Source organism: Theropithecus gelada, chromosome 6, assembly GCF_003255815.1.
Source record: "Theropithecus gelada isolate Dixy chromosome 6, Tgel_1.0, whole genome shotgun sequence".
Lineage (NCBI taxonomy): Eukaryota > Metazoa > Chordata > Mammalia > Primates > Cercopithecidae > Theropithecus > Theropithecus gelada.
The window spans coordinates 36,716,041-36,741,533 of NC_037673.1; the positions used below are offsets into that span (position 1 = coordinate 36,716,041).

Below are 25,493 nucleotides of genomic sequence, written 5' to 3' on the forward strand. Positions count from 1 at the left end.
GATCTCAGCTCACTGCAAGCTCTGCCTCCCGGGTTCACGCCATTCTCCTGCCTCAGCCTCCCGGGTAGCTGGGACTACAGGCGCCCGCCACCTCGCCCGGCTAGTTTTTTGTCTTTTTTGGTAGAGATGGGGTTTCATCGTGTTAGCCAGGCTGGTCTTGATCTCCTGACCTCGTGATCCACCCGTCTCGGCCTCCCAAAGTGCTGGGATTACAGGCTTGAGCCACCACACCCGGCCTCTGAATGATCATTGGGTCAAAAATGAAATCAAGATTGAAATTAAAGAATTCTTCGAACTGAATGACATACTGACAAAACCTATCAAAATCTCTGGGATACAGCAAAGGCAGTGCTAAGAGGAAAGTTCATAGCCCTAAAGGCCTACATCAAATTGTCTGAAAGAGCACAGACAATCTAAGGTAACACCTCAAGGAGTTAGAGAAACAAGAATAAACCAAACCCAAACCTAGCAGGAGAAAGGAAATAACCAAGATCAAAGCAGAACTAAGTGAAATTAAAACAAAAAACAATACAAACAATAAATGAAACAAAAACCTGGTTCATTGAAAAGATAAATAAAATTGATAGACCATAAGCAAGATTAACTAAGAAAAGAAGAGAGAAAATGCAAATAAGTTCAATAAGAAATGAAACAGGAGATATTACAACTGATACCACAGAAATACAAAAGATCATTCAAGGCTACTATGAACACTTCAATGCACATAAACTAGAAAACCTAGAAGAAATGCATAAATTCCTGGAAAGATACAACCCTCTTACCTTTTATCAGGAAGAATTAGATAACCTGAACAGACCAATAATAAGCAGCAAGATTGAAATGGTAATTTAAAAATTATCAACAAAAAAAAAGTCCAGGACCAGACAGATTCACAGCAGAATTCTACCAAACATTCAAAGAAGAATTGGCATTAATCCTATTGACACTATTCCACAAGACAGAGAAAGAGGGAACCCTCCTAAGTCATGCTATGAAGCCAGTATCACCCTAATACCAAAACCAAGAAAGGACATCACCAAAAAAGAAAACTACAGACCAATATCCCTGACGAATATAGATGCTAAAATCCTTAACAAAATGCTAGCTAACAGAATCCAACAACATATCAAAAAGACAATCCACCTTGATCAAGTGGGTTTCATAACGGGAATGCAGGGGTGGTTTAATATACTCAAGTCAATAAATGTGATACACCACATATACATAATTAAAAACAAAAATCACATAATCATTTCAACAGATGCAGGAAAAGCATTCGACAAAATCCAGCATCCCTTTATGATTAAAACTCTCAGCAAAATCGGCATACAAAGGACATACCTCCATGTAATAAAAGACATCTTTGACAAACCCACAGCCAACATAATACTGAATGGGGAAAAGTGAAAGCATTCCCCCTGAGAACTGGAACAAGGATGCCCACTCTCACCACTCCTCTTCAACACAGTACTGGAAATGCTAGCCAGAGCAACCAGATAAGAGAAATAAATCAAGGGCATCCAAATCAGTAAAGAGGAAGTCAAACTATCTCTGTTTGCTGATGATATAATTGTTTACCCAGAAAACCTTAATGATTCCTCCAAAAAACTCCTAGAGCTAATAAAATAATTCAGCAAAGTTTCTGGATACAAAATTAATGTACACAAATCAGTAGTTCTGCTATACACCAATAGCAACCAAACTGAGAAACAAATCAAGAACTCAACCCCTTTCACAATAGCTGCAAAAATTAAAATACTTAGGAATATACCTAACCCAGGAGATGAAAGACCTCTACAAGGGAAACTGCAAAACAATGCTGAAGGAAATCATAGATGACACAAACAAATGGAAACACATCTCATGCTCAAGGATGGATAGAATAATATTGTAAAGATGACCATACTGCCAAAAGCAATCTACAAATTCAACGCAGTTCCCATCAAAATACCACCATCATTCTTCACAGAATTAGAAAAAAAAATTCTAAAATTCATATGGAAACAAAAAAGAGCCCGCATAGCCAAAGCAAGACTAAGCAAAATAAACAAATCTAGAGGTATCACATTACCTGATTTCAAACTATAAGGCCATAGCGATCAAAACAGCATGATACTGGTATTTTTTTTTTTTTTTTTTGAGGCGGAGTCTCGCTCTGTCGCCCAGGCTGGAGTGCAGTGGCGCGATCTCGGCTCACTGCAAGCTCCGCCTCCAGGTTCACGCCATTCTCCTGCCTCAGCCTCCCGAGTAGCTGGGACTACAGGCGCCGCCACCACGCCTGGCTAATTTTTTGTATTTTTAGTAGAGACGGGGTTTCACTGTGTTAGCCAGGATGGTCTCGATCTCCTGACCTCGTGATCCGCCCGTCTCGGCCTCCCAAAGTGCTGGGATTACAGGCTTGAGCCACCACGCCCGGCCGATACTGGTATTTTTAAAAAGGCACATAGACCAATAGACCAGAATAGAGAAACCAGAAAAAAACCCAAATACTTACAGCCAAGTGATCTTTGACAAAGCAAACAAAAACATAACGGTTTTCAACCTTTCAACAAACGGTGCTGGGATAATTGGCTAGTCACATGTAGGAAAATGAAACTGGATCCTCATCTCTAACCTTATACAAAAATCAACTCAAGATGGATCAAGGACTTAAATATAAGACCTGAAAATATAAAAATTCTAGAAGATAACATTGGAAAACCCCTTCTAGAGATTGGCTTAGGAAAGGATTTCATGACCAAGAACCTAAAAGCAAATACAGTCAAAACAAAGATAAATTGCTGGGTCTTAATTAAACTGAAGAGCTTTTGCATGGTAAAAGGAACAGTCAGCAGAGTAAATAGATAACCCACAGAGTGGGAGAAAAATCTTCACAATCTATGTGTCTGACAAATAACTAATATCCAGAATCTACAATGAACTCAAACAAATCAGCAAGAAAAAAGCAAACAATCCCATCAAAAAGTGGGCTAAGGAAATGAATAGACAATTCTCAAAAGAAGATATACAAATGGCCAACAAACATATGAAAAAATGCTCAACATCACTAATGATCAGGGAAATGCAAATCAGAACCACAATGTGATACCACTTTACTCCTGCAAGAATGGCCAGAATAATTAAAAAAAAAAATCAAAACAATGGATGTTGGCATGGATGCGGTGAACAGGGAACACTTCTACACTGCTGGTTGGAATATAAACTTGTACAGCCACTATGGAAAACAGTGTGGAGAAAAAAAGAAAGAAACCAAGAAAGTCATTATATAATGATAAAGGGATCATTTAACCAAAAGGATATAAAAACACGGCCAGGCATGGTGGCTCACACCTATTAGCCCAGCACTTTAAGAGGCAGAGGTGGAAGAATCACTTGAGGCCAGGAGTTCGAGACCAGCCTGGTCAACATAGCAAGACCCCATCTCATTTTTTAAAAAATTAAAAAGCAAAACAGGCCGGGCGCGGTGGCTCAAGCCTGTAATCCCAGCACTTTGGGAGGCCGAGACGGGTGGATCATGAGGTCAGGAGATCGAGACCATCCTGGCTAACACGGTGAAACCCCGTCTCTACTAAAAAAATACAAAAAACTAGCCGGGCGAGGTGGCGGGCGCCTGTAGTCCCAGCTACTCGGGAGGCTGAGGCAGGAGAATGGCGTGAACCCGGGAGGCAGAGCTTGCAGTGAGCTGAGATCTGGCCACTGCACTCCAGCCTGGGCGACAGAGCGAGACTCTGTCTCAAAAAAAAAAAAAAAAAAAAAGCAAAACAAAACAAAAAAACAATAAATATATGTGCATTTCATCCAATTGCTGCAGAATAGACAATCTTCTCAACAGCGCATGGAATGTTCTCAAACAACAATAACAAAAAACCCCAAAAACAAAACAAAAAAAACCTCATAAAAAAGAATGCAAAGTCTACATGACACATGGGACAGCATAAAGCAACCAAATATATGGATTTGTTTGTTCCAGAAGGTGAAGAGAAGATCACTGGCATAAAAAACCTTTTAGCAAAATAATGACTGAAAACTTTCCAAGTATAGCAAGACATTTAGACATCCAGATAAAGGAAGTTCAGATACCCACAAATAGATAACAACCCAAAAAGGTCTTCTGCCTGTCACATTATGGTCAAACTGTCAAAAGTTAAAGGCAGAGAGAAGTGTCTAGTCACATACAAGGGAAGTTTCATCAGAGTAACAGAGGATTTCTCAGCAGAAACTTCACAGGCCAGGAGAGAATGGGATGATATATTCAAAGTGCTGAGAGGAAAATAAAACAAAAACCTGCCAAACAAGAATTCTATACCCAGCCAAGGAAGCTTTCATAAACAAAAGAGAAATAAAGTCTCTCTCACACAAACAAAAATGGAGAGGATTCATTTCAGGAATGAGTCCTCACATCTCAATAATAACCCTAACTGTGAGTGGATTAAATGTCCTATTTAAAAGATAAGACAGTAAAACAACAACAGTAAAAAGACAATGAAGATCATAATATAATGACAAAGCAATTAATTCATCAATAGAATACTGCATTTCTAAATATATATGCACCCAATACTGAAGCACCCAGATATATAAAACAAACATTACTAGATCTAAAGGAAGAGACAGACTCCAATACAATAGTATTTGGGTACTTTAAAACCTACTCACAGAAGCCCAGGCATGGTGGCTTACGCCCATAATCTCAGCACTTTGGGAGACTGAGGCAGGTGGATCATGAGATCAGGAGTTCAGACCATCCTGACCAAGATGGTGAAACCCTATCTCTACTAAAAATACAAAAATTACCCAGGCATGTTGCAGGAAGTCAGGGACCCCAAATGGAAGGACCAGCTGAAGCTGTGGCGGAAAAACATAAATTGTGAAGGTTTCATGGACATTTATTAGTTTAACTTTTATAATTTCTTACGCCTGTCTTTACTATAATCTCTGAACATAAATTGTGAAGATTTCATGGACACTTATCACTTCCCCAATGAATATCCTTGTGATTTCCTATGCCTGTCTTTACTTTAATATCTTAATCCCGTCATGTTTTCGTAAACTGAGGAGGATGAATGTCGCCTCAGGACCCTGTGATTTGGGTCAGAATTTCCAATACTATGTTGAATATGAGGGGTGAGAGGGTATCCTTGTCTTACGCCAGTTTTCAAGGGGAATGCTTCCAGCTTTTGCCCATTCCGTATGATACTGGCTGTGGGTTTGTCATACATGGCTCTTATTATTTAGAGGTATGTTCCTTCAATACCTAGCTTATTGAGAGTTTTTAACATAAAGGGATGTTGAATTTTATCAAAGGCCTTTTCTGTGTCAAGATAATAATGTGGTTTGTCTTTCATTCTGTTTATGTGAATTACATTTATTGATTTGCATATGTTGAATCAACCAGGCATCCTGGGGAGGAAGCCAACTTGATCATGGTGGATAAGCTTTTTGATGTGCTGCTGGATTTGGTTTGCCACTATTAGTATTATTGAGAATTTTTGCATCAATGTTCATCAGGGATATTGGCCTGAAGTTTTCTTTTTTTGTTGTATCTCTGCCAGGTTTTGGAATTAGGATGATGCTGGCCTTATAAAATGAGGGAGGAGTTGCTCCTTTTCAATTGCTTGAAATAGTTTCAGTAAAAATGGTACTAGCTCTTCTTTGTACCTCTTTTAAAATTCAGCTGTAAATCCGTCTGGTCCTGGGCTTATTTTGGTTGGTAGGCTATTTATAAGTGACTCAATTTCAGAAATTGTTCTTGATCTATTCAGGAATTCAATTTCTTCCTGGTTCAGTCTTGGGAGGGTGTATATGTCCAGGAATTTATCTATTTCTTCAAGATTTTCTAATTTATGTGCATAGAGGTGTTTATAGTATTCTCTATGGTTGTTTGTATTTCTGTGGGATCAGTGGTGATATCCCCTTTATCATTTCTCATTGTGTCTATTTGGTTCTCTCTTTTCTTATTATTCTAGCTAGCAGTCTATTAATTAAAAAAAAACTGGATTAATTTTTGAAGGGTTTTTTTCATGTCTCTATTTCCTTCAGTTCTGCTCTGATCTTGGTTATTCCTTGTCTCCTGCTAGCTTTGGGATTTGTCTGCTATTGGTTCTCTAGCTATTGTTTGTTTTTTGAGATGGAGTCTCGCTCTGTTGCCCAGGCTGGAGTGTAGTGGTGCAATCTTGGTTCACTGAAACCTTCATCTCTCAGGTTCAAGCAATTCTCCTGCCTCAGCCTCCCAAGTAGCTGGAATTACAGGCATGCACCACCATGCCTGGCTAATTTTTGTAATTTTAGTAGAGGCAGGGTTTCACCATGTTAACCAGGCTGGTCTCAAACTCCTGAGCTCAACCACTCCACCCACCTCGGCCTCCCAAAGTGCTGGGATCACAGGCATGAGCCACCATGCCTGGACTCTAGTTTAGTTGTGATGTTAGGTTGTTGCTTTGAGATCTTTTTGTTGTGGGGATTTAGTGCTATAAACTTCCCTGTTAACACTGCTTTAGCTGTGTCCCAGAGATTCTGGTACATTGTCTCTTTGTTCTCACTAGTTTCAAATAACTTCTTGGTTTCTGCCTTAATTTCATTTACTCAAGAGTCATTCAGGTGCAGGTTGTTCAATTTCCATGTAGTTGTGTGGTTTTGAGTGAGTTCCTTGAGTTCTAACTTGATTGTGCTGTGGTCTGACCAGTTTGATTTCAGTTCTTTCGCATTTGCTGAGGGGTGTTTTACTTCCAATTACGTGATCAATTTTAGAGTGCCATGTGATAAGAATAATGTATATTCTGTTGTTTTGGAATGGAGAGTTCTGTAGATATCTATCAGGTCCACTTGATCCAGAGCTGAGCTCAGGTCCTGAATATCTTTGTTAATTTTCTGTCTTGATGATCTAATATTGTCAGTGGGGTGTTAAAGTGTCCACTATTACTGTGTGGGAATCTAAGTCTCTTTGAAGGTCTCTAAGAACTTGCTTTATGAATTTGAGTGCTCCTATATTGGGTGCATACATATTTAGGATAGTTAGCTCTTGATGAATTGAACCCTTTACCACTATGTAATGGCCTTCTTTTTTTATCTTTGTTGGTTTAAAGTCTGTTTTGTCAGAAACCAGGATTGTGACCCCAGCTTTTTTCTGTTTTCCATTTTTCCTCCCTCCCTTTATTTTGAGCATATGTGTGTTTTTGGATGTGACATGTGTCTCTTGAAGACAGAATACTGATGGGGCTTGACTCTATCCAGTTTGCCATTTTATGTCTTTTAATTGGGGCATTAAGCCCATTTACATTTAAGGTTAATATTTTTATGTGTGAATCTGATCCTGTCATCATGATGCTAACTGGTTATTTTGCAGACTTTTTATGTAGTTCCTTCATAGTGTCACTGATGTGTATACTTCAGTGTGCTTTTAAAGTGGCTGTTAATGGTTTTTCCTTTCCACATCTAGTACTTCCTTCAGGAGCTCTTGCAAGGCAGGCTTGGTGGAGATGTATTCGCTCAGCATTTGCTTGTCTGAAAAGGAGCTTATTTCTCTTTCATTTATGAAGCTTAGTTTGGCCGAATATGAAATTTTGGGTTGACAACTCTTTTCTTTAAGAATGTTGAATATTGGCCCCCAATCTCTTCTGGCTTGTTGGGTTTCCACTAAGAGATGTGCTGTTAGTCTGATAGGCTTACTTTTTTAGGTAACCTGGCCTCTCTGGCTGCCCTTAACACTTCTTCTTTCATTTTGACCTTGGCAAATGTGATGATGGTATGTTTTGGGGTTTTCTTGTAAAGTATCTTACTGGGGTTCTCTGGATTTCCTGAATTTGAATGTTGGCCTGTCTTGCTAGGTTAGGGAAGTTCTCCTGGATGATATCCTGAAGTGTGTTTTCCAACTTGGTTCCATTCTCCCCATCTCTTTCAGGTACCCCAGTCACAGGATGTCTTTTTACATAATCTCATATTTCTCGGAGTTTTATTAGTTCCTTTTCACTCTCTTTTCTTTATTCTTGTCTGCTTGTTTTATTTCAGAAAGATAGTCTTCAAGCTGAGAGTCTTTTCTCCACTTGGCCTATTCTGTTACTGATACTTGTGACTGCACAGTAAATTTCTTGTGTTGTGTTTTTCAGCTCTATCAGGTCAGTTTTGTTCCTCTCTAAACTGGTTATTCTGGTTATCAGCTCCTGTAGTTTTACCATGGTTCTTAGAGTCTCTGCATTGGGCTCTAACTATGCTCCAGGATAGGTGTGGTGGCTCATGCCTGTAATTCCAGCAGTTTGGGAGGTCTAGGGGGACTGATCACCTGAGGTCAGGAGTTAAGAGACCAGCCTGGTCAACAAGCTGAAACCCCATCTCTACTAAAAATACAGAAAAGTAGCCGGGCACGATGGCATGTGCCTTTAGTCCCAGCTACTCAGGTGGCTGAGGCACAAGAATCGCTTGAACCCGGGAGGAAGAGGTTGTAGTAAGCCAAGATTGCGCCACTGGACTCCAGCCTGGGTGACAAAGTGAGACTCTGTCTAAAAAAAAATAATAATACACCATAATTCAGCCGAGTGTGGTAGCTCATGCCTGTAATCCCAGCACTTTGGGAGGCCAAGGCAGGCAGATCACCTGGGGTAAGGAGTTTGAGACCACCCTGGTCAACACTGTGAAACCCCATCTCTACTAACACACACACACACACACACACACACACACACACACTAGCTAAGCATGGTGGCAGGTGCCTGTAGTCCCAGCTACTCAGGAGACTGAGGCAGAAGAATCACTTAAACCCGGGAGGCGGAGGTTGCAGTGAGCCGAGATTGTGCCATTGCACTCCAGCTTGGGCGACAAGAGTGAAATTCCATCTCTCCTTGTGTTATTATTACACAGTTATAATAACAAAAACAGCACGGAACTGGCATAAAAACACATAGACCAATAGAACAGAATAAAGAACCCATCAATAGGTTGGGTGCGGTGGCCCATCCCTCTAATCCAAGCATTTTGGGAGGCCAAGGTGGGAGGATCACTGGAACTCAGGAGTTCCAGAGGAGCCTGGGCAACATGAAACACTGTCTCTATGAAAATCACAAAAAATTAGCCAGGCATGGTGGCATGCACCTAGTCCCAGCTACTTGGGTGGTCGAGGTGGGAGGATCGCTTGAGCCTGGGAGGTCAAGGCTGCAGTGAGCCAACATCACACCACTGCACTCCAGCCTGGAAAACAAAGTGAGATCCTGTCTCAAAGAAAAAAAAAAGAACTATCAATAAATCCATGCATTTACAGTCAGCTCATTTTTGGCAAAGACATCAAGAACATACAATGGGGAAAGGATACCCTCCTCTTCAATAAATGCTGCCAAGAAAACTAGATGTCCATTGTAGAAGAATGAAACTACATCCGTATAAATCATATATAAAACCAAAATAGATTAGACTTAAATGTGAGAACTGAAACTATGAAACTGCTTGAAAAAAACATTTGGGAAGTATTTCAGGACACTCGTCTAGGCAGAGATTTTTTTCTGAGTAAAACCTCAAAAGCACAGGCAATGAAAGCAAAAATTGACAAATAGAATTACATCAAGCTGAAAAGCTTCTGCACAGCAAAGAAAACAATTAACAAGTGAAAAGACAACCTAAAGAATGGGAGAAAATATTTGCCAGCTACCCCTCTAACAAAGGATTAATAACCACAATATATAAAGAACTTAAACAATTTAGTAACAAAAAAGAATCCTACTACAAAATGGACAAAATATCTGAATGGACATTTCTTAAAAATGACATACAAATGGCCAACAGGTATATGGAAAAATGCTCGATACTACTATCATCAGAAAAATGCAAGTCAATATCATAATGAGGTATCGTTGCACCCCGGTTAAAATGACTACTATAGAAAAGATGGAAAATAAATGCTTGTGGGCATACAGATAAAGGGGAATGCTCATACAGCCTTGGTGGGAATGCAAATTAGTATAGCAGCTATGGAAAACAGTATGGAGGTTCCTCAAATAATTAAAAATAGAACTACCATATGATCCAGCAATCCCATGGCTGGGTATATATCCAAAAGAAAGAAAATCAGTATATCAAAGAGATATCTGCACTCCCACATTTATTGCAGCTCTATTCACAACAGCTAAGATATAAAATGGATATAAGTATCCAACAATGGATAAATAGCTAGAAGAAAAGGTTTGGAATGTTTCTAACACAAATAATGATAAATGTTTGAGGTGATGAATATCCCAATTACCCTGATTTCATTGCTAAACATTGTATGCATGTATTAAAATATCACATGCACCCCATTAAAAATGTACAACTATCATGTATCAATACCCATAGAATACACAAAAAAGAAACAGAAAACATTGTAAAATATTTTAAATGACAATGACAATTAAATGACAATTAAAAATAATGTTAGCATATAAAGTTATTTTCTAAAACAATTTAGTAAGGACAGTGGCACTGTTTTATAGTTCAACAAATTAATAGAAGGCAGCTGAATTACCATACCTGCTTCTGCATTCAACTTGCTGCATATGTTGTAAAATCTGGCTTCACACAGGTAGATATTTGGAAAAAAAGGGTATTTAATTGCTTTTTCAGATAATAGTGTGCTTTGATATTATACCAAACATTGATGAAGTAGTTGAAGGATCCTGGTTCTGAGTCAATTCTCATAAAAATTATCTCTTAAAACTATAACACTGTTGGAGCTCAATACCAAAAACTAACCAGGTCTCTGTACCATGGTTATTACAAATTTAAGATAAGCCTTCTAGAGCATGGAGTCATATTCCCCTACTTTCCTGCCCAAAGCATCCACGCCTGTTTCTTCCTCCAAGGCTTCAGGCTGCAAGGCAGAAGACAGAAGATCTCCTGGCCTCCATCAAACTTGGCTTATTTAGAAATTCATGGTTGGTAAAATGTAGTTGGTTTTTCTTTTCACTCCTAGGCTAAACCCTGCATAGGTGTTTTAAAATAGGGTTCATAATTGAGTTCTCAGGTGAGACTGTGATCTTCTTCTCAAAGAAAAGAATTTTTTTCCCTATTAGATTAATCTATATATGGTTGTTTCTCAAAACTCAGAGGGTAATAAAGGAGGAGGCAAGATAGAATGTTTTATTGAAAGTAGGTTATGCAAACTTGGCTTGAAAGGTACTTATCATTTTAAAAATTATGCTTAATGATGCATCAAATACAAAAACATATAATACATCAATAGTCAACCTTTTCCCCATGAAGGCAAAGTTATTGAGAAATGTTTATTTTTCCTCTTGAAATGGCTAATCCAGGTAACAATATGATAGCAGATGGAAAATTCACATTGCTTCTTTCATTGCTTCTGTCCCTTAAACCTGTTAATCTTTCAGAACCACATTACTGAGGTGCTGGCCTGTGTATGGAAACAGAATGATATCCAGGTCTTACAGGTCCAGGGCCCAGTGGACAGACAGGCCCTGGTCCTCCACGCTGGCCACCATGTCTTCGATGGCATTCCAGTCCAGCTTGCTGAGGATGCTGCCAGTGCTCTCAGACACGCTGTCCATGCCGCCCACCCCAAAAGGATGCTCTGGCTCTTCCTCTTCAGTTGGAGACAAGTCCTATTGAATTGAAAAGATAGTCAGTTGTGGTCCTAGCCCCTAAAAACAAACAGAAAAACAAAAACAAAAAAACCTGGAATGTGAACTAAGCTTTCAAAAATTCTAGAGTTGCTCATCCATCAAAGGGCTGAAGGAAATGTGCCAGGAAATAGGGCTGTGATTGCCCAGCACATCCAGATGGACAAGAGCTGAACATCATCTCACACAACAAGATGCTGGCACTGGATTCAAAGACAGGGAAGAATGGATGTTGATACTTGTAGTACAATTTTATGTTCTTATATTTTGGTCATTTTTTAGTTAAAAAATACAGTCACAGAGAATTCTGAAAGATAAATGCTGGAGTACTAAGCCAAAAGGGAAGATGCTTTGCATCACGATTTCAAACTGACCTAACAACCTTTCAGTATTTCCACATCCCACAAAAAACAAACTAAAAAACAAACAAAAAACCTGAAGAACATAGAGCAATCACTAGACAAACAAAATCTAGAACAATGCTTACTTGTAGAAGGGAATTGTGGCTGTCATGAAGAATCTTACGGATTTCTGAGGGTATCGTCCAGGGACTCACCACAGTCTCCTCTCTCTCATACTCCACACACACCTGCTTGGTCTGAGGTGCAAGTCCAGCATTTCCATGTTTTTTTGTATGCTGCTGACTACGACACGGAGCATTAGAGCCTTTTAAGGGGTAAGAACAAAGCATACATTGGGATTGATTGATTGATTGACCCAATTGTTAATTGTGACTTTTATCATCAAAGCAAAGGTAGTCACATTTTAAATAATATTCAAATCATAAGGTCTGGATATGGTTCACTTTAGGGTTCGAACAATTCGTGTCCTGTCAGTGTACGAGATGGAAAATGAATTCCAGCCTTCTTTGGATTTGAAAACTATTAGTAATTAATCTCTAAGACAAGAAAATTTAGTGAGGAGAGGCCACAGATATAACAGAACTGTGGAGAGGTCTTCACATCAAAGTTGGGTGAACTCTGAAACCTGTGCCTTCCCTGTCTTTTACGGATAGTCTTGTGAAAACTTCTCTTTTTTTTTTTTTGAGATGGAGTCTTGCTCTGTCTCCCAGGCAGGAGTGCAGTGGCGCAATCTCAGCTCACTGCAAGCTACGCCTCCCAGGTTCACGCCATTCTCCTGCCTCAGCCTGCCCAATAGCTGGGACTACAGGCGCCCACCACCATGTCCGGCTAATTTTTTTATATTTTTAGTAGAGACGAGGTTTCACCGTGTTAGCCAGGATGGTCTCGATCTGCTGACCTCATGATCCGCCCGCCTCGGCCTCCCAAAGTGCTGGGATTACAGGCGTGAGCCACCGCGCCCGGCCGTGAAAACTTCTTAGAAGCAATGCTTTGGGCATCTTCACCCAGGCTTAATGCTTACAATCTGCCTTTGGGCAAAGGCATCACAGTGAATGTGGTGACAACACATTATGACCCTCTTTCTTCTTACTGCATGTATCAGTATTTGTTGAAAAGAAACTTTCATTCCAGTTAATGCCCAGAAGCAGCTTAGTAAACCCACAAACCAATAAGGTTTCTCCGCACAAAGCCCTAGAGGAGCCTACCTCACCTAACACAATGTTCCAAAGCCAGTGTCACAGCATGTTCTACCCTTCAAGGTGATTTCATAAAGAAACACCCAAGACATGGGGCAAGATGGGAAGTAAATATAGATCCCAAACAAGCAGTCACGTGGCTCCCTGAAGCAGGAAGAAGAGGTAGGACAGTGCTGAAGTTTGGGCCCTCTTTGTCTTTTGTAACTCTACCAACCTTATGTACTTGAAGCTGAGGGTATCTCCAAGAAATAAAGCCCCCAAAACAATCACAGCACACACTTTGGCATTTAGTATGGGCTAATAAGCACTTTTACATTCAGTCCCTTGAACTTACCAGACATTCATGCCTGGTCTTTGGATTTTCTAACACACCTCTGCTTTCCCTAGCTAACTTCATTTAGTTCCATGGCTTTAAATATCACCTACATGCTGATAACTCTCTAAAACCTGTATCTCCAGTCTCATAAAGCTAACTGCCCCTTCTTAAAATCTTTGCTTGGATGTGCAATAAACATCTGAACTTTAACAGGTCCAAAACCACACTGTTAATTTTTACCCCTAAACTGCCCCATCCCAGGAGACACTCAGGTTAAAATCCAGTAGTTCGTCTTTCTTTTTTTTTTTTTTTTGAGACGGAATCTCACTCTGTCCCCAGGCTGCGGTGTAGTGGTGCGATTTCAGCTCGCTGCAACCTCCGCCTCCCGGATTCAAGTGATTCTCCTGTCTCAGCCTCCCGAGTAGCTGGGATTACAGGCATGCGCCATCATGCCCAGCTAATTTTGGTATCTTTAGTAGAGATGGGGTTTCACCATGTTGGCCAGGCTGGTCTGGAACTCCTGGCCTCAAGTGATCTGCCTGCCTCAGCCTCCCAACCTGCTGGGATTACAGTCGTGAGCCACTGTGCCCTGCCTCATCCTTCTTTCTTACACATGTCCAATCATCAGGAAGTCCTAATTTTGTCTATCTTCAAAATATATCCAAATCAAACAGTTTCCCCCATCTCCACTGTTGAAACCCTAGCCCAAGCAATCTATCCTTGTATGCCGTCTTCTTTTTTTCCACATGTTCTAAAACATAAATTATATTATCTCTCTGCTTAATTGCCTAAAATGGAGTCTCACTGGATCTCAAGTAAAATCCAAACTCCTTGCCTTAGCCTACAGTATCTAGCCCATCTCTTCCACCATCTCTCTCGTCACTTTTCCATATTGATCTTTTCTGTCATACCAACTTTGTTTCTGTACCAGGGCTCTGAACTTTCTGTTCTGCCTTATCTTTATATAACACTCTTACCAGAACTTTGAACTTCTGCCTGAAACTGTTTTGCCTTATCTTTACCTAACAATCTCCTTTCCATCATTCAAGATCTTCACTTCAACATCACCTTCTCTTTTTCTAAATTTTTATTTAATTTTTAATTTGCTTCATACTAAGAGCTGGAGTAAGAGTTTCACCTTCTCAAAGAGACCTTCAACCACCCTTGCTAGAGTAGTTCCAACTAGCCAGCCTCATTCTCCCTTACTGATGTGCTGCTTTCTGTGTTGTTCATGAGTAACAGTGCCTGGTATGTTGTAGGAGCTCAATGGGCAGTTGCTGAGTGAATACTCTTCCTGACAGTTCTATGGAGAAAGCATTATTATGCCCATTTTGCAAATGAGGAAAGTTAGGCTTAGAGAGGTTATGCAATTTGCCCAAGATGATGGAGATGATCCACCCTAGAACCTGGGCTAATATATTAACTTTCTACTCTTTTTTGTGTTTTGAGACAGAGTCTCACTCTGTCACCCAGGCTGGAGTGCAGTGGCGTGATCTCACTGCAAGCTCTGCTTCATGGGTTCACGTCATTCTCCTGCCTCAGCCTCCTGAGTAGCTGGGACTACAGGTGCCTGCCACCATGCCCAGCTAATTTTTTTTTTTTATTTTTAGTAGAGATGGGGTTTCACCGTGTTAACCAGGATAGTCTCAATCTCCTGACCTCATGATCTGCCTGCCTCGGCCTCTCAAAGTGCCGGGATTACAGGCGTGAGCCACCACGCCTAGCCTACTTTCTATTCTTTAGGGTGAAGGAATAATAATACCTAGAGGGCCCTTTAAGATCATCTTCATATCTATAAGTAAAATATGAATAGATCTATTAATTTGCATCCACAAGGTGGCAGCTTTCCAAAAGCTTCTTCCTGGATTAGTGCCAAAGGGAAGGGAGCAGTGGTATAGACAGCTTAGGGATTTTTCTTTTGACTAGCCCCAAGAGTCTGAAAAAGAAACAAAGCTAACATCATTTGGTAGCACCTGCCACTGTAATATCCAATGTGAGAGCTATGCTCTAGCTGAAAAGGTTTGACATTTTTTCTGCTACTTAAAGACATCAGAGAGTATTTTGAAATGCCACTGAAAGTCCCATGTTAAAATAATTCAGTAAATTATTTTTCAGTAAATATTATTCAGTAAATAATTATTTCAGTAAATATTTCAGTAAATATTAATAAGGAACAAATTATGAAAAACCTTATAAAGGAAAAAAATCTACAAGCAGATGACAGGAATGCATATGAGAACAAATACTGTGGTAAAAAAGAAAACAGTCGTTAAAACAGAAAAAGTGAGACTGAAAGAGAAACCAATGAGTGGTTAAGCAACACAACCACAAGAGTAGGCTTCCACTTCAAAGCAGATGGGAACAAGTGGAGGTGGGGTGCTGAAGTATCCTTCAAGTATTCATGATATGACTAGAGATCAGCAAAGACTACAAACATCAACTAATCCCAACCCCATCTTGGCTACAATTAATTTGGTATCTAGACATTGACACTTTTGTTTTGTCAAATGAACATGATTATTGCCAGCTAGAAAGAATGACAAAATCAAACCACTACCTAGTCTACTAAAATTACAGTTAAGAGTCTTGCATTTTAGGATAAATCTTCACCTATGGGGTATTACAAACCTTGAGAGGCTATCACTGGGTTTCTCTCACCTTGCTTTACCTAGAGATGGTTTTGTAATTTCCTTCCTTTCAGATCATAATGCATTTTTCTAAGGTTTATCTGGGATATCCAATTTGAGATAAAAATATAATATGATTGGGAGGCCGAGACGGGCGGATCACAAGGTCAGGAGATCAAGACCATCCCGGCTAACACAGTGAAACCCGTCTCTACTAAAAAATACAAAAAACTAGCCAGGCGAGGTGGCGGGCACCTGTAGTCCCAGCTACTCGGGAGGCTGAGGCAGGAGAATGGCGTAAACCCGGGAGGCGGAGCTTGCAGTGAGCTGAGATCCGGCCACTGCACTCCAGCCTGGGCGACAGAGCGAGACTCCGTCTCAAAAAATATATATATATATAAATATATAAAATATGAGAAAATTTCTGTGAAACTGAGCATGCATAAGTCTTTTCGAGGTAAACTGTCCTGCCCCATTGGACAGTGAAAGCTTTCTAGAGTGAAAGGTAAGTTACAGATCAAGACGACACCCCACAGCAGAAACCAGGCTGCCAAGTACACTGGCTTCCCTCAGAAAGGAAGTACTCTTTCTCTAGGATGATGGGCACTGACACTCAGTTTCTTTATAACATAACACCAAACAGTGTCTACAGAGTCTAGCCTGAGAAATCTGAAACTGGATGATAAAACTAAACCTATTACCTCCACCATTCCCAAAGAAAATCCTGCTTCTTTTCTTGCTCTACTTGTGTCAATTTGTGGGTCACAGTCTATCTAAGCACTTAAGCTAGAAACTTGGAGTCATACACATTTCTAACTTTCAGAGGCAGGGTTACCACTGAACAACGAAACAAGTATGTACAGCTTTCTATGGGCAAGGCCTCATGTTACATTATAATGACCTCAAGAACACAAAACCCTGGATCTCTGGGACTTTCAAAAACAAAACAATATAATGGTACAAGTAATTTCAACTGTTTTGAGAGGTAACATTGTATTTGGGGAACATTTTATCTGTTGAACTAGACATTGCTAGATATTTGCTTTGAAAAGAATAAAAAGCTATTGAGTACTCTAAACTAGAAAATAATTCATAATGGATAAAAAGGAAAGACTTTGAAAAAGAGAAAAGCTAGCATGGGATTTAGAAGCTGATAAGGTTTGGCTGTGTCCCCAACCAAAACTCATCTTGAATTGTAGTTCCCATAATTCCCATGTGCTGTGGGAGGGGCCAGGTGGGAGGTAATTGAATCATGGGGGCAGTTACCTTCATGCTGCTGTTCTTGTGATAGTGAGTTCTCATGAGATCTGATGGTTTTATAAAGGGGAGTTCCCCTGAATATGCTCTCTTGCCTGCCACCATGTAAGACTTGACTTTGCTTCTCCTTTGCCTTTTACCATGATTGTGAGGCCTCCATAGCCATGTGAAACTGTGAGTCCATTAAACCTCCCTTTTAAATTACCCAGTCCTGGGTATGTATTAGCAGCGTGAGAACAGACTAATACACAAGCACAGGAAATGATGCTTTGAGGATTCAAATTGATCCAAATGACCAGAAACTTGGGTTTTAATGCGTACATGGGGAAAAGAGTAGGAAAAGTATCAAATACATCGTCTAGAAAATATAGCCATAGACATTCAAAAGTTGATAAATGAGTTAAATAATGGATTAGACATAGGTAAAAAGAGATGGGGTAAACTGAACGACGGATCTGCAAAGTAATGAGCTAGTAGTAGAGAAAGAGGCATAATACCAAGCCTAGGCGAATTACTTCGTATTTCTCATCATTTTTCACAGTACATATAAATTAGTGGGGTTTGTTTTGTTTTGTTTTGAGACAGAGTCTCACTCTGTTGCCAGGCTGGAGTGCAGTGGTGCAATCTCGGCTCACTGCAACCTCCACCTGCTGGGTTCAAGCGATTCTTCTGCCTCAGCCTCCTGAGTAGCTGGGACTACAGGTGCATGCCACCACGCCCAGCTAATTTCTGTATTTTTAGTACAGACGGGATTTCACCATGTTGGCCAGGATGGTCTCGATTTCTTGACCTCATGATCCACCCGCCTTGGCCTCCCAAAGTGCTAAGACTACAGGCATGAGCTACCGCGCCCAGCCAAATCAGTGGGTTTTTAAAAAATAATTACCCCTACCAAATTTAGTTCTGTTCTTTCAATAGGGGATAACTGCACAGATTTCGTTGGGTTTAATGTGAGGATCAAGTGAGATAATGCACATGAGGTGTGAACATAATGCCTGGCATAGAGTAAATGCTCTATACCTGTTAGCTACTATTGTTATTGTTTTAAGGAGATCTGAACGGGTCATTTAACTTCTCTATGTCTGTTCTCATAGTAAGATACGGATAATAGTTACCCTGTTCACCTACCAAGGTAGTTACATATATCCTCACTATTATAATCTGTATTTTCCAGGTGAGAAAATTAAGGATACATAAATGGGTTAGAAATTTGTGTAAGGTTACAGAGTAAGTGGTTAACTTGATTCCATAAAGCTACTCCAAAACTTCCTCTCTGAACCACTGCAGCACAGAGTCACACCATCCATTCTGAAATCTAGATTTGAAATTGAGTGATTTATAATTTTTAAAAATTTAGTATTAAGGGCCAGGCACAGTGGCTCATGCTAAAGCCCAGGCATAGTCACAGGACTTTGGGAGGCCAAGATGGGTAGATCACCTGAGGTCAGGAGTTCAAGACCAGCCTGGCCAACATGGCAAAACCCCATCTCTACGAAAAATACAAAAATTAACTGGGTGCGGTGGTGGGCACCTGTAATCCCAGCTACTGGGGAGGCTGAGGCAGGAGAATCGCTTGAACCCAGGAGCCGAGATCGCGCCATTGCACTCCAGCCTGGGCAACAGAGTGAGACTCTGTCTCAAAAAAAAAAAAAAGAAAATTTAGTATTAAGTCTGAGAACTTTATCTTCTTTATCCCTTACCTTTTCGGAAGGTAACTGGAGACTGCATAGCCTTTCTTACTGATGCTTTGGCTCCACCAGCTTTTTTCTGTATGGTGAAAGTGGCAGTTCCTGTATAGACAAACATTATTAACCTTCCATAGGCATTCATTATTTTTATATATAGTGAGTTATTTGAGGACAGACATCTTCTCCTGATCAGCTCTGAATCTGCTCACCAAGACCTATTCACCGTAGGGGCCCAATAAATGGTGGCTGGTTTGAACCAAGGCGGCAAAACATAAGTGCAGACAAAGAAAGGGAACACTCTGCTTTGACACCTGGTATCCTTCAAGCACAGCCACACTCTTGTTTCAAATGGCACATGTGTTTTGACGTTTCTGGCAACTGGAAAAGCTAGGAACATAATACACCTCTTAGCAGTAAACACCTAGACAAAATGCCAAGTTAAATTTTATCAACAGAATGATTAGTTTCTTAAACTCAAAGATTAATAACAATCATTTACTTCCATGTTATGCAATATGTTCTCTTATTAATATAATCCTCAACAACTCTATGAGGTAGGTTTCAGATAACTTATCTGAGGGCAAAAATCAGCAGCAGAGCTGGGATATAAACCTAAGTTCAGGGGATTTTAAAACTTAGACTTTTATTTTATTATTATTTTTTTTTGAGATGGAGTCTCGCTCTGTCACCAAGCTGGAGTACAGTGGTGCAATCTCTGCTCACTGCAACCTCCACCTCCCAGGGTCAAGCAATTCCCCTGCCTCGGCCTCCCAAGCAGCTAGGACTGCTGGTGTGTGGGCCCGGCAACTTTTTTGTATTTTTAGTAGAGATGGGGTTTCACTATGTTGGCCAGGATGGTCTCGATCATCTGACCTCGTGATCCGCCTGCCTCAGCCTCCCAAAGTGCTGGGATTACAGGCGTGAGCCACCATGCCCAGCTGACTTTTACTTCTTTACGCCTAAGATGCTTCTCGGTTACTAATCACGTAATCTTTGTACTGTAGTTGACAGAACTAAACATAAAACAAGCAACAATAACACAAACTACTCCTGGCCAGGCATGGTGGCTTATGCCTGTAATTCTTGCACTTTGGGAGGCCAACGTGGGAAGACTGCTTGAGCCCAGGAGTTTGAGAACAGCCTGGACAACATGGCAAGACTCCGTCTCTACAAAAAAAATTAAAAATTACCTGGGTGTGGTGGTGCTCACCAGTAGTCCCAGCCATTCAAGAGGCTGAGGTGTCTAACACACCACTAGGGACGGTGGCTCATGCCTGTAATCCCATCATTTTGGGAGGCCAAAGCTGGCAGATCACTTGAGGCCAGGAGTTTGTGACCAGCCTGGTCAACATGGTGAAACCCTGTCTCTACTAAAAAATACAAAAATTAGTTGGGCATGGTGGTGTGAGCCTGTAGTCCCCGTTACTCCGAAGGCTGAGGCAGGAGAATTGCTTGAACCTAGAGGGCAGAGGTTGCAATGAGCTGAGATCACACCACTGCACTCCAGTCTGGGTGACAGAGCAAGACTCTGCCTCAAAAAAACAAACAAACAAACAAAAAACAGAAACAAAAAAAGGCTGAAGTGGGAGGATCATCTGAGCCAGGGAGGTCAAGGTTGCAGTGAGCCATGATCACACCACTGCACTTCCATCTGGGTGACAGAGTGAGTTCCTGTGTCAAAACAAACAAACAAACTCCTAACAGTATGGAAGCAGGGCTGAAGAAATTAGCCAAAAACTACATACTGCTTCACAAGATAGAAAGCAACATACAGTCAAACTCCCAAGTACATTAAGAAAAACTCTTCATTTACAAATGAACTGCAGTGCATTTGAAAATCTTGATGGAGCCTCACCTCCCCACATGTGCAGTGACTGAACTTGACCTATGTGAGTTCAGGTTATCTGTATCACTGACTAGGAAAAGGTCTGGAATCAGTCTTGCCTGGGTTTCCCTTCATTCTCCCAAACACTGGGGGACCTGAAACTTCTGAATGTAGCCAGGTGAAATGGTTGGGTCTGGGTGTGACAGAGGCCACAAGAACAAGGGGAGCCACAGCCTGCTCTACTGAGGCAGAGAAGTCAGAATATCCACTAGCACTCAAGCTGCCTCTTTTATCTTTGCATTAAAAGACAGGACAATAGCCAGGCATATGGTATTATTCTCTGACGTGGTATAAATACTGTAATACCTGCCTATTAATATCCTTGAACAATAATTTGTTTATAAATAGCTATGCTTAGGCAAAAAGCTCAATAACTATTTTTTCCATTTATCTATTTGTTCAATGTTTGAGTATTTCATTTATTCAATGTGAGGGGTAATATGAAGATGAATAAGGGAATACTGCTGCAAAGTATTCTAGTATGGGGCATGAAGTTTACAGGTCACAATAACAGGACGCCTGTTGTAGTGCTTCAAGAGGGACATAAACACTTGACTAAGGGTTCAAAGAACAGAAAAATAACTACTTTGGCCACCATTATCTCTAATTCTCATAGCAACCATGCAGATTAAATATAAGCCTCAATTTAGAAATGAGAATGTAGAATTTCAAATTGATTATATCAGATTGGACAAACTAAATAATTAAGATTAGGAATGTCTTCAGACACACAGAAGTGAGACATTCAAGGTATAAGGGAGCACAAATCACGTCATGTGGTTGGAAAACAAGCTGCTGAGCAGCACAGGTTCTATGGAGAAAGGAGGTCAAGGAAGCAGGAGAACACACAGAGGATGCCTGAAGGCCAAGCAGAGGGTCTAGACGTTTCTGCGTGGGTATGAGTGTTGCTGAGGGTTCCTGAGACCAGGAGTAGCAGGAGCACCTCCTCAGCATAATCCAGCAAGGGCAGGTGAGATTAACAAAAAGACAGGCTAAGGCCATAGCAACTGTCAAAGCACAAGGTAAAAATAAAGATTTGAAATTGAACATATATAACAGGAAGACATATTTCTGTATAATTCAAGACTTTTTCATCAGATGTTAAGAAACCATCAGATGTTAAGAAACCATCAGATGTTCTTAAAACCTTGACAATTTTAGATATGTGTTTAATTCTGGCAAATATATCAGGTGTAAAATAATATATTTTTTAAAAAGTATGGTTTACTATTTTGAAATTTCAGTTTTAAAAGAGCAGTATTTTCTTACTGTAATTTGTCAATCAAAAAAGCCAAGAGCTGGTCAGGCATGATAGCTCACACCTGTAATCCTGGCACTTCGGGAGGCTGAGGTGGGTAGATGCTTGAGCTCAGGAGTTCAAGACCAGCCTGGGCAACACAGCGAGACCCCCCCCGATCTCTACAAAAAACGAACAAATAAACAAAAATTAGCTGAGAATGGTAGCATACACCTATAATCACAGCTACTCGGGAGGTTGAGGCGGGAGATGGCTGTTGAGCCTAGGAGGCAAAGGTTCCATGAGTCAAGATTATGGCACAGCACTCCAGACTGGGTGACAGACTCTGTCTCAAAAAAAAAAAAAAAGCCAAGAGCTAACCAAATCACGAAGGGTTTCATCTAAAGAATTGGGATTTATGGAAATTTCAATTTTCTAAATTGAGGCAGCATATTGAAGTGTTGGTTCTATGTGTGTAGGCTCTAGACCCAACCCTAGGATTAAATCTTGGCTCTACCACTTCCTAGTTGTATGATCTTGGGCAATTATTTGAGCTTTCTCTCTGCCTTGGTTTCCTCGTCTTTAAAGTGGGAACATAATAGCACCTATCTCACAGGGTTGTAATTAAAGAACATAAACAGAACCTGCCACATAATTAGTTGTTATTTTACCTTTTTTTTTTTTTTTTGAGACAGAGTCTCGCTCTGTCGCCAGGCTGGAGTGCAGTGGCGCGATCTCAGCTCACTGCAACCTCCGCCTCTTAGGTTCAAGCGATTCTCCTGCTTCAGCCTCCAGAGTAGCCGGGACTACAGGCGCACACCACCATGCCCAGCTAATTTTAGTATTTTTAGTAGAGACAGGGTTTCACCATGTTGGCCAGGATGTTCTCAGTCTCTTGACCTTGTGATCTGCCCACCTCGGCCTCCCAAAGTGCTGGGATTACAGGCATGAGCCACCGCACTGGGCTTATTTTGTATTTGTAAATGTATACATTTATATTACATGTCAGCTATTATAATACATTCTTAATATATAAACATATTACAAATAACTGTTTTACTTTAGTAATCAAAACTCAAATATGGCACAATTAACTAAAGAAAAGTTAGTAAATAATGGATATACCTTGAAATGTGGAAAAAAATTTTCAAAGGATAAAAACATGATATTATTTCAATCTGAGCTTCTTAGCATTTCTCTTCTGTGATGTATTCATCCTGCAATCTATCAGAACTTGATTTGTTCAAATGCCTACATCTTTAGCCAGATATACAAAAGAAACAGACACCCAAAAAAGTTATATCTAATACCCTGAGTCTTCAAATGCTGTTATAAAAAAGCCATTCGGCCAGCTGCAGTGGCTCACGCCTGTAATCTCAGCACTTTGGGAGGCCAAGGCAGGCGGATCACCCAAGGTCAGGAGTTTGAGACCAGCCTGACCAACATGGAGAAACCCCGTCTCTTCTAAAAATACAAAATTAGCCAGGCATGGTGGTGCATACCTATAATCCCAGCTATTTGGGAGGCCGAGGCAGGAAAATCGCTTGAACACAGGAGGCGGAGGTTGTAGTAAGCCGAGGTCATACTACTGGCACTCCAGCCTGGGAAACAAAAGCAAAACTCCGTCTCAAAAAAATGAAAAATAAAAAAAAAGTCATTCAAGGCCGGGCGTGGTGGCTCACGCCTGTAATCCCAGCACTTTGGGAGGCAGAGGCAGGTGGATCACCAGGTCAGGAGATCAAGACCATCCTGGTTAACACAGTGAAACCCATCTCTACTAAAATATACAAAAAATTAGCCAGGCATGGTGGTAGGCGCCTGTAGTCCCAGCTACTTGGGAGGCTGAGGCAGAAGAATGGCGTGAACCCGGGAGGCGAAGCTTGTAGTGAGCCGAGATCTCACCACTGCACTCCAGCCTGGGCGAGAGAGCGAGACTCCGCCTCAAAAAAAAAAAAACAAAGCCATTCACTTAGAAAAATTCCTAGGACCTTACTTCAAAGCAGAAAAAAAAAAAAAAATTACAGCTAAGTCTTTATCAATGCTTTGCATTCTGTTCAAATCAGAACTCCTCTTTACTAAGACTTACACCTTTTACTAATGAAAACACAACTTTGGAGACAAGAAGGAATAGGTCCAAATCAGACAATTTACAAAAAAGCTTTAAGTCTTACCATGTGGCCAAGGTGAGCCTTGAGGTTGTCCAAAAGACTTTCTCTTATGGATGTAACTTGGTTTGGACATATATTTGACTTTTCCAGGTCGATTTATTAGAAAACTGTAACCGTGTTGATTCTCTCTATAGTAGAAATCACATAATTATTATATTCCTAGAATCTCATATCAATGATAAACTTTAATATTTAAAAAAGCCTAAACTAAGCTGGGCACAGCAGCGCAGGCCTACAGCCCCAGCTCCTGGGGAGGGTGAGACAGGAGGATCACTGGAACCCAGAGGGTCAAGCTGTGGTGTGCCATGATTGCACCTGTGAATGCCACTGCACTCCAGCCTGGGTGACAGAGCAAGACCTTGTTACTTTAAAGAAAAAAAATGGACCAAAATATAGCTCAGATTATATTCACTTGATACTGCCTATTCTGTACCTCAGTGATACACTTAACATATAACTCTCAACACATTATTCTTTGTATCTTATACCTCAAACTTCATTTTTTTCACAAAATTTTTTTGTGGTTATCTCACTCCCCATTTCAAATTATCCATATACTGGGCAGTTATATATGTATTTAATCCCTGCTTTATTCTAGAAAAGTCTCAATGGGATTCTTTGGTATTTGAAGTAAACTCCACAGTACACACACAAATGATCTGACTACATCTGGGTTTGTGTTGGTAGTATCTCCTCTAGGCTCTTAAATTATGTGATTATGTTTATAATTCTAATAATTCATTTTGTCAAAGGTGGTGATGCTTAACAACACTGTACTCCAATTCATGTTCACCTTATGATCACCAACAGATATCAATAGAACTTTGCATGTTTGTTGACCATGCGTAAGAAATTTTATACTTGGGTAGTTTTCTTCAGCGTTCTATGTTTAATTAATTACTGCCTACTGAACTCACATATAACCCCTCTGTAGGTGATTAAAGTAAAATACATAATAGTAGCTACAGTTCAATGAGCATAACTGGGCAGGTCTGGGGTGGGTAGCAGAAAGGGAAGTGGTAAGCAGCTGGGGACTGGCTGTTTCTGCAAGAGAGACGACAAATGGAAAAATAGGATGAGCAGTTAGGAGGCAAATTACGGAGGCAAATATTAACAACAACTAAATAAAACAGGACTGCACACATATTAAATTTCATACT

The 25,493-nt window shown here is 40.5% G+C and overlaps 1 protein-coding gene across 1 annotated transcript in view; it reads right to left on the minus strand.

The window, feature by feature from the left end:
- Positions 1-10,064: 10,064 nt before the first annotated feature.
- CPLANE1 (ciliogenesis and planar polarity effector 1) overlaps positions 10,065-25,493 on the minus strand; it is a 163,143-nt gene continuing 147,714 nt past the window's right edge. Inside the window, exons 49-52 of the mRNA XM_025388536.1 lie at positions 24,337-24,461; positions 19,056-19,145; positions 12,085-12,263; positions 10,065-11,579 (exon numbers count right to left, since the gene is read on the minus strand). Of these exons, the coding sequence (XP_025244321.1) occupies positions 11,403-11,579; positions 12,085-12,263; positions 19,056-19,145; positions 24,337-24,461 (571 nt within the window). The 3' untranslated portion in view covers positions 10,065-11,402. The remainder of the gene's footprint in view (positions 11,580-12,084; positions 12,264-19,055; positions 19,146-24,336; positions 24,462-25,493) is intronic.